The sequence below is a fragment of the Camellia sinensis genome, chromosome 1 (genome assembly GCF_055761805.1).
Source record: "Camellia sinensis isolate YWXY chromosome 1, ASM5576180v1, whole genome shotgun sequence".
NCBI lineage: Eukaryota > Viridiplantae > Streptophyta > Magnoliopsida > Ericales > Theaceae > Camellia > Camellia sinensis.
Window position 1 is genome coordinate 42,176,762 of NC_138961.1, and position 9,956 is coordinate 42,186,717.

The 9,956-nt window shown below is 33.2% G+C and overlaps 1 protein-coding gene across 1 annotated transcript; it reads left to right on the plus strand.

Annotated features, from left to right (window-relative positions):
• Positions 1-3,409: 3,409 nt before the first annotated feature.
• On the plus strand, positions 3,410-6,700 carry LOC114314806 (uncharacterized). The gene is made up of 2 exons (XM_028261299.2): positions 3,410-6,143; positions 6,330-6,700. The coding sequence occupies exons 1-2, from the start codon at positions 3,422-3,424 to the stop codon at positions 6,698-6,700; spliced, it is 3,093 nt and encodes a 1,030-aa protein (XP_028117100.2). The 5' UTR covers positions 3,410-3,421.
• Positions 6,701-9,956: the final 3,256 nt, after the last annotated feature.

A 9,956-nucleotide genomic window follows, 5' to 3' on the forward strand; every position in this document is an offset into this window, starting at 1 on the left:
TGATTAGTGGTGTGAGTGGGGTTAGGGTGGGTTGAGATGTTATCTAATCTCAGTTCAAGTTGTGCTGAAAGCTGCTCAGATCGCCTAAGTTCGAGTTGTAATTCAAGATTGTCTGTTTAAATCCGACCCAAGTTAAACTTGAATCTTTTATTTCATTTTTTCAATACAAAATTGGTCTGAACACGTGATTGTTGTTATCCGATTGACTTGATTTTTTATAAGAATGATGTACTTAATGAATTTTAAAATATGAATGGTTCGAATTATCGAAATGGACCAAAAAATAAGCCCAATAGGCCCGACAACAAGTCTTTAGTCCTTAATCAGACCGGAGAGAAACTCATTCGTTTTCCTAATAGGTACATTTTAAAAACAAAAGGACGTTTTTCAGAAAAATAAAAAGCAAAGAAATGTAAAAGTAAAAGGAAAAATTACAAAAAAAAATAAAAATAAAAAATAAAAAAACTCTAGGATCTGAGTCTAACAAAATAAATCCTGAATTAAAATTTAAAGCATTTACCTATTTTTGTTAAGTAAAATCGGCAAAAAATAAGTATTTTTGTTATTAAAATCAATGTAGATATACCTATATCTAAAATACCATTTTTTATTGAGTTTAATGGCTAAAATATCCATTTTTCTATCAATTTCACTTAAAAGAAATTTGCAAACTGTTTAAATTGAAAAAAAAAAATAGTGTAAATTGACGAAATTAAAAAATCAAAACTTATTTTGTTAGAGGGATCAAACTCTTTTTTTTTTTTTTTCTAAAATAAAATCAATTCAAATGGAAGGAAATATCATTTTGTCCCCCAAACTATTACGCGATTATTTTAATTTTTCGCCTACAATCAAATGAAACTTGCTGACATGGTACCAAATTTTATTTGGAATTTCATTTTACCCCCCAAACTATACCTTAAAAATCAATTAGCCCCCCAAATATAAAATAAAAAAAAAATTAAATATTTAATAAATAATTTTTTTATCTCAATAATGAAAAAAAAAATTTAAAATAATATATTTTGCAATATATATATATATATATAAAATAGAAAAATCTGCATTTAGAATTTTCTATTTAAGTCTCAAATTATTTCAAGTCAATCATAGAGAAATTAATTGAGCCAAAAAATTCTTGGCTACTTTATGTGTGTGCACGCGTGTAATTGTACCTAGTTTATTTCTCCAAATAAATTTCAATAGAATTGATCAACTAATAGTAATTTTAAAATTGAGTTCCTAAAAAAAAAAAATCAATTCAACTATTTCTAAAGAATACTCAACATGACTAATACTTAATTTTTATTTAAAATTTAATTTATTTATTTTGAGATGAAAATTAATTAAATATTTAAATTTATTTTTTTAATATTTGTGGGGCTAATAGATTTTTAAGATGTAGTTTGGGGTAAAATAAAATTTTAAATGAAATTTGGTGTCACGTCAATAAGTTTTGTTTGATTGTAAATAGAAACAAATGGCAGATGATAAATTAATCAAATTAAAATAATATGAAATCTATATGCTAAATTAATTTTCACATAATAATTTAAAGGACAAAATGATGTTTCCCTCTAAATGATTTCCTTTTAAAATAACAACTGAAACGATGCCATATAATAGTGCTGTTGTATAATAATGCAGTACTATAACGCATAGCAGCATCCATCCCCTTAGAAAAAATTATTAAAAGTTCTAAATTAATTGATGTATGGGTGTCATGTAATATGATGTTTTATAATAGTTTTAAACGACGCCATCCATCCCCTTATATACCCAATCAAAGAAGTTCCTGTACTAAATTTAATAAATTCCACAAAATGATGCATTGAACCACAAAGTACCTACTTTTCCATGAGTAGTGGCAGGCCTAATATAATATAAATTGCTGACTTAAATGTATGATTTCTCAAGGTTCATATGATTCTAATATAATTTAGGTGATGACATATCTTTGATTAATTCTCAATTCTTTGAATGGTCATCATAGTCTTGCGTATGCAGAGTTCATAGAATCCATATTGAATGTTAATATTTTTATACATTACTTAAAAAAATAAAATTAATTAAAATAAGTAATATTGTTGTTTTATATTTTAATCATTTATACATGCATAAAGAAAACTACAGTTATAACATCAAAGAAAAATTGAACCAATTGTGCCACAACAAACATTATTATTCTTACATTTTTTGTTTCAAAATTAAACTAAGAGCTCTTTATTGAGATTTAATTAATTCTACTATATATATATATATTTTTTTTTTTCATATATGGATAAATAATTTCTATGCAGTATAATTAAATAAACAATCCAATATATTCACGAGTCAACAAGCAGCAATCTATTCAAATTCTAGAGATTTTAATTTTTAAGTAAAGTTAACAAACAATTAAAGTAAAATTTAAAATGGTAGAAAAGAATATCAAGACCTAAGGAAGTTCAATTTCCAAAATGGTGAATTGAATTGAAGAGAAGTTTGGTAAAGTAAAATCTTTGAGCCCTCCACTAATAAAAATAATTTTATTTTGGGAATATTGTTAAAAGGACAAAAACAAATTTAATACTTTCAAACCCCCTAATAAATAGACTTATTGTTCAATAATTTTTATGATAATTAATGGCATTTTTTTATCAAATACTATTAAAAACGTCACCAATTGTTAATTTTTAGCAACAATTTAAAAATTTTGTCATAAAAAATGTCTTTAATTATAAGTTTTAGCAACAGTTTAAAAAAATCGTCACAAGAAAATTTCACTAATTTTTAACATCCAGCGATAGTTTAAAAAATTCGTCACAGAAAAAGTCATTAAATGTAAGTTTTAACGACAATTAATAAAAATCGTGATAAAAAAAAAAAGTCATTAATTGTCAATTTTTAGAGACATGTAAAAAATCGTCACCAAAAAAATATTTTTAATGAAGATTTTACTATGACTTGTTTTCAATAAGACTTGATGAGAATTAAATCCAATTATTAAGATATTGATAATTTACCCTTGAAAAAAATTGTGTTAAATTTTATAAGAATTTTTTTTTTCTAAATGGGGCCTGTTTTTTTTAGTCCAAATCTAGTGGGTCAAAGTGGCCGTTTTGCCGGCTTGCTCGTGAGCCGACCATGCAATATACTTAGGCCTCGTTTGGGAACAGGCTAATTTAGTAAATTTTTGACTATTTGGCTAAAATATGAACTAAAACAAACTAGTATGTTTGGGATGACTTTTTGGCTTTTTACGAAAAGATGTGCAAAAAGTAGAGAGAAATGAGAATCTTTGACTTTTTGGTATGGGTTGTTGGCTTTTTGGCTAATTTAGTAATTTTTTGGCTTTTTGACTAAAAAGTTCGGGTGCCAAACGAGGCCTTAGCATAAAGAGGCAGTTCACCAAAACACAGCCATACATTTTCTTTGCTCAATGGGGCTTCCAAGCTTAAGGTTGAGCATGTCGTGGCTAGTTCACAATTTGCATATTCATCTAATACTCTTATCTTGTTTGACCATGTTCAACTCTGGCTTTACTGCTACTATATCCAGCTCCAGGCTAATGGGGAACGAGACCGACCGGCTTTCATTGCTGGCAATCAAGGCCAAAATAATTGAGGATCCACTGTATGTTTTGAGCTCCTGGAATGACTCTATCCACTTCTGTCAATGGCAGGGCGTTACATGTAGCCGCAGGCATCAGAGAGTCACTGCCTTGGACTTACATTCCCAGGAACTGGTGGGATCGATATCACCACACCTTGGGAATTTAAGCTTTCTGAGGGAATTACTGATTCAGAACAATAGCTTTGGCGATGAAATTCCCCCAGAAATTGGCCGTTTGCCAAGGCTGCAGATTTTGCAGCTGAGCAACAATTTAATTGGTGGCCAAATTCCTATAAATATATCTCGTTGTGCTAACCTCATTTCCATCGATTTTTCTCACAATGGGTTGGTAGGAGAAGTTCCTGCGGAGCTGGGATCCTTGTCGAAGCTCGAAATAATAATTACGGAGGCCAACAATCTTAGAGGGAGTATCTCTCCTTTCGCGAATTTGTCATCTCTTCGCGACCTGTACTTAGATAACAACTACTTTGATGGCAGCATTCCTGGCGGTTTTGATCGATTGAAGAATCTTCAGACACTAGCACTCGGCATAAACAGGTTGTCTGGCGTCATCCCTGCCTCACTGTTCAACCACTCTTCTCTCACAACTTTTGATGTCACTGTTAATCAAATTCAGGGAAGTCTTCCCTGGGACTTGGGAATCACTCTTCCCAATCTTGAACTCTTCGGCATTAATGAAAATCAATTTACAGGGTCAATTCCGGTTTCAATATCGAATGCATCTAAACTCTATTCCCTAGAAATGGTTCAAAACAAACTTACTGGAAAGGTTCCTAATTTATCGAGACTGCAAAACCTCGAGAGGCTACTCCTTGCAAACAATCAGCTTGGATCCGGGGTAGCTGATGACTTGAACTTTATCTCTTCTTTGATCAATGCCACCAATTTACATCGTTTGGAAGTGAACATCAACAATTTTGGCTGCAAGTTTCCAGAATACATTGGTAATCTCTCGAGAAACCTTGAATATCTGAATCTGGACCACAATCATATATTCGGAATCATTCCACCCGGGATACTAAATCTTGTTGGATTGCAGAGTTTGAATATGCAGTTTAACCAATTCACTGGTACTATTCCACGTGAGATTGGAAAGCTTCAAAATCTACACAGATTGAATCTCGACGACAATTCATTGTCTGGTAACATTCCTTCTTCCCTAGGAAATCTGAGTTTCTTAAGTATACTTGCTTTAAGAATCAATAATTTTCATGGAAGCATTCCTCCGAGCCTAGGGAATTGTAGTAATTTGCAAATTTTGCTTCTTTCTCAAAACAACCTTACTGGTGCCATACCAAAACAAGTTGTTTCTATCTCATCCTTATCTATATCGCTAGACCTATCCCAAAACCAATTGAGTGGTTTTCTTCCCACGGAAGTTGCAAATTTGATAAACCTTGGTTACTTGGATGTCTCGTACAACTTGTTATCCAGTGAAATTCCGAGCACTCTAGGCAGCTGCACAAGCCTGGAAACACTGCATTTGGGGAACAACTTTTTCAACGGAACCATTCCTTCTTCTTTGAGTTTCTTGAGAGGCCTTGTAGAGTTGGGTCTCGCAAACAATAACTTGTGTGGTGAAATTCCTATGTACTTGGAGAACTTTATCTTGTTGCAAAATTTGAATCTGTCTTTTAATAATTTTGAAGGTGTAGTACCAACGCAAGGTGTATTCAGTAATGCAAGTGCAATATCAGTGGTGGGAAACAGTAAGCTCTGTGGGGGTGTAGCTGAATTGAAGCTACCTAAATGCAACTTGAAAGTGGATGAAAAGAGGAGATCAAATAGTGCCTTAGCTTTAGCACTCTCTATACCCTTTGGTTTTGTAGGACTAGCTCTCATGGGGTGTGTTCTATATCTTTGTTGGTTTAGAAAGAGAAGAAAAGATACTCCTTCATATTCATCAAAAAATTTACTCCTGAGGGTGTCTTACCAAACTCTTGTTAAAGCCACTGATGGCTTCTCATCATTCAATTTAATCGGTGTTGGTAGTTTCGGGTCTGTGTACAAAGGAGTTATTGATGGAAGAATTGTCGCTGTGAAGGTACTTAAAATTTTGCAACATGGAGCTTCGAAGAGTTTTGTATCAGAATGTGAGGCACTAAGAAACATCAGACATCGAAATCTTGTCAAGGTGCTAACGACATGTTCGACGATAGATTATCAGGGTCATGACTTCAAGGCCCTGGTTTATGAGTTCATGGTCAATGGGAACCTTGAAGAGTGGTTACATCAAAATTGCAATGAAGATTTGTCAAATGAAGAGTTTAAGCAGCTAAACCTTCTTCAAAGACTAAATATTATCATTGACGTTGCTTGTGCCCTGAATTATCTTCACAACCAGGCCCAATTCCCAATAGTCCACTGCGATCTTAAGCCAAGCAACATTCTTCTGGACAAAGATATGACTGGGCATGTTGGTGATTTTGGGTTAGCAAAATTCCTTGCTGACCATGCCACCGACGGCTTGTCTACAAATGAAACAAGCTCTATTGGCATAAGGGGAACAATAGGTTATACTGCTCCAGGTGAATATGCCTTCATTTATTCTTAATTGTTTTATGCATCAAAAAGTGTAAAGAAAATTGCACGTGTGATTTGGGCCACACATTATTTTTTCTGTGCACAGTTCTCTGACTTTTTATGTTTGTGGAGCATTTTTGTCTTTTATATCTTATATTTTTTTCTCCTTGCAATTGCATTTTTGCTTGCAGAATATGGTATGGGATGTGAGGTCTCGGCATACGGTGATATCTACAGTTTTGGCATCCTCGTGTTGGAAATGTTTACTGGGAAGAGACCCACTAATGAAATGTTTAAAGATGGGTTAAGCCTCCATGGCTTTGTGAAAGAGGCTTTGCCCTGCAGTGTATCACAGATTTCAGACCCAACACTTTTTAAGATCGAAGGGGAAGGAGAAGAAAGCTTCATAAGAGGTGAAAAGATTGTGAAGTGCTTGAGTTTGATACTTGAAATTGGAGTCCATTGTTCTTCAGAATTGCCTAGAGAAAGAATGGACATCAATGATGTTGCAGCTAACTTGCATTTCATCAAAGACACTCTTCTAGGATTTGAAATACATTGAAAGAGATGAATTTATGAGGGAATCAATTGGAATGTAATGCTTTTGTCCTAATAATCTCCCTCCCGAAAGAGATTACATGTTTAATAACAGCCTTACTTCCACATTGGTTGAGCCAACTCTACATTTGTACATTTAGTGAAAAGTAAAGTTACTTATTCAAAGAAAGTGTAAGAATTTGAAATGTGTTGATCTGATTTATTTTGGGTGTGATTCTCATTATATCAAATTTAAATGTACATCACAAATTCAAATCTTATATATGTTCCTTGCACGTGAATTTTTTTTCCGTTCAAAATGTTAATAATACATGACGAAGGGAACGCATTTGTAACAAAATTCAAAGTATAGAGATCAAATAATTTAAATTAAAATTAGTAGGACCAAAATAAAATTTCACTTAAAATAGAGGGATCAATTGTATAAATTACCCCTTTTTTTTGGGGGGGGGGGGGGGTAAGTAACTACAATCCTATTTTGATTTACCCTTGAACACAAATCCCTAACACGTGTATTGGTCTGGAGAAATCAATCTGTGAGTTCTTCATCTTCACTCTTTTTAATTGTTTATCAAATTCTGATAATGGAAGACTATAGTTGTTTTCTCTAATTTCTTTGCTATAATTTGTGAGCCTTAATTTATTTGAGGATATAATTGTTTGGCCCTAATTATCAGTTAGGGCTATAATTGTTCAAGTTACTTAGCACTGTTAATAATGGCTTTTCACTGTTTTGTTGCGCTCAGTTAGCCCTAATTATAGTTGTTGCCCTAATTTGTGTTGTGTTGTGTTGTTCTGTCCTTGAATTCAATTTATTGTTATATATGCTTATATGTGTAAATGCAATAAATCAATTCTAATTCTATGCTTGATGCTATTTTTCATTGGTTTGGTGCTTCAATAGAAGTCTCTAATCGTTGTTCTTCTCTAATTTATTAAAACATATTATTTGCAGATATCAATCATTGTGAATTTGTGTAGATTTTTTATTATATAGCCATGCCTCCTAGGAAGTATATTTTCAGATATTAAAAAGGAAAAAAGAAGCAAAAAGTAGAAAATTCATTCAATCTTAATCGGGAGCGCTTACTAAATTTCTTGATAGCAAGAAACAAATAGAAGGGCCTCTCGAACTCCCTAGCCCGAACTCCTGAACACTAGTTTAAATACACCTGCATTTGATTTTCATGGGTTCAATAGTAGCTTTCTCTTCTTATAAATATACATATACACCCTTATGTGAAACACACAAACTCATCTAAAAGGTAAATAAACTCGAATCACACAAGTACATTACATTATCTTTCACACATGGACTAAATAGGAAATAATCTGATAATAAAATTATTTATACACTTTGTGAGATATAGATTCCCAGTTTGAAGATAACATTACAAGCATAATCATCTTCCTTTTTGACGTAGTGTTTACCATTTATCACCGCTTTGACAAGCATCAAGCTTCATTGTCCTGTAATTTAGTTACCAAAGAGCAAAAAAGAGGGCCTAAATATGAACTCATTCTAGATTGGTTTGGGGGTTAACATAATTCATGGAGTTCAAACACATAAAAGCATTATTAATTATTTAAATCACCATTAATCCAATTGAATCTTTTAGATTACCCACACAATGGCATGATGGACAATATTTTAATGCCAAACAAAGGGGAAAAAATGTAATGAATTTATTACAAAATGACATGACAAGGGTCGTGTATTATCTTCGACTTGAAGGCTAGCAATGAAAGGCGATCTGTCTCGTTACCACCAAAGGTACAAGCTGTAGTCGCTGCAGGGAGCATTCCAACATGTAGCAATGTCATGACCATGAGACATAACTGGAGCAGCTGGGAATTCATTCCTGAAATTTGAAATGTTATTTTTCTAATTCTGTTTTGTATGCAGAGTTAGCCTTAATTGGGTTGGTGATTAAACAACCTAAAGATTCCACAATGGCAGGGTTGTAATGCACGTGAATTAATTTGCCTTTTATTTTCCTTTTTCTTTTTCTTTATTTTTTTTTTCTCTTCAATTTCACCAGAGTGTGGGATAACAAAATGAAAAATGTGCATTGTTTCCATTGCTCAACTTGCTTGCATAACTTGCCCACGATGTCCAGTCCTGGAATTGATAGCCACCCTTTAGACTGTGTGATGAGTGATAACATATTTTGTGGTTGCATAGAAGAAACTAATAATGCTTGCATCTATTTTTGGTGCATTAATTGCATATATACCTCTAACTCCGAAGTATGAGTTATTTGCTATTTTGGCATATTGAAACACTTTTTATACATTGGATGGTAGATTGACACAATTTAAAATTGAGGACCAAATTGAAACACTTTTATACATTGGAAATTAAATTGACACAATTTAGACATTGAGGACCAAAATGACATAAAGCTCGTACTTTAGGGACTAAAACTGACAAATCTACAAACCGCCAAGATACTGATTTGTGATTATGATTCAATTTGAAACAATGAACAGCAATTCCAATCAAACAATCAACAACAAAATCGGGACAACGATTTAACGTGGAAAAAATCACAATTAGAGCACCTCCAATTATGATAAAAAAAATCAAAGGCCAAAGTCACAAAACAATCTACTAAGAAGACAAAAAAGAATTATAAACGAGAACTCTCAATTACCTAGCGAATTCACGCCCGAATTTAATCAAACCCCATGTGCCTCTTCCACCACCGTCTTCACCTTGGAATTACTTTGCTCAACGTTGAATCCAAAACACTGATGTCGAATCCACGAGCCACTCTAGAATCCACCAAAGGTTTAGGCCCAAGTTTTCCGGAATCTATCGGTGAACCCATCTCTCTTTTTGTGAATGACAGAAGAAAAACAACACTTGATGTTTGACAATATGTAATTCGTTGATCAATCAGTCACCATCTATACATCAAGAAAACTCATATATAAACACCTTCCAATCTAGAACACTTTGTATTTTACTCATCTCTAAAAATCTGGACAAGTCCAACCCTAAAAACAATAAACGATGCACTTTATACTAAACAGAGTTGCGAATACCGCTCAAGTGCACATTTTACCGCTCGAGCGGTGTGAGTAAAGGCGGTGCAAACATATACACCAATTGCTCGAGTGCAACATCTACCACTCGAGCAGTAAAACTTGCTTCTCAGAAGTTCAGAATACAGGCAGAGATACTGGATGATCTACTTCACCACTCGAGCGCACAAATGATCGCTCGAACTGTCAAACAACTTTGACCCCGTCCT

Coding starts and splice junctions, on each gene's coding strand:
- LOC114314806 (XM_028261299.2), top strand. CDS start 3,422: ATGGGGCTTCCAAGCTTAAGGTTGAGCATGTCGTGGCTAGTTCACAAT. Junction 6,144..6,329: donor AATAGGTTATACTGCTCCAG/GTGAATATGCCT, acceptor TTTTGCTTGCAG/AATATGGTATGGGATGTGAG.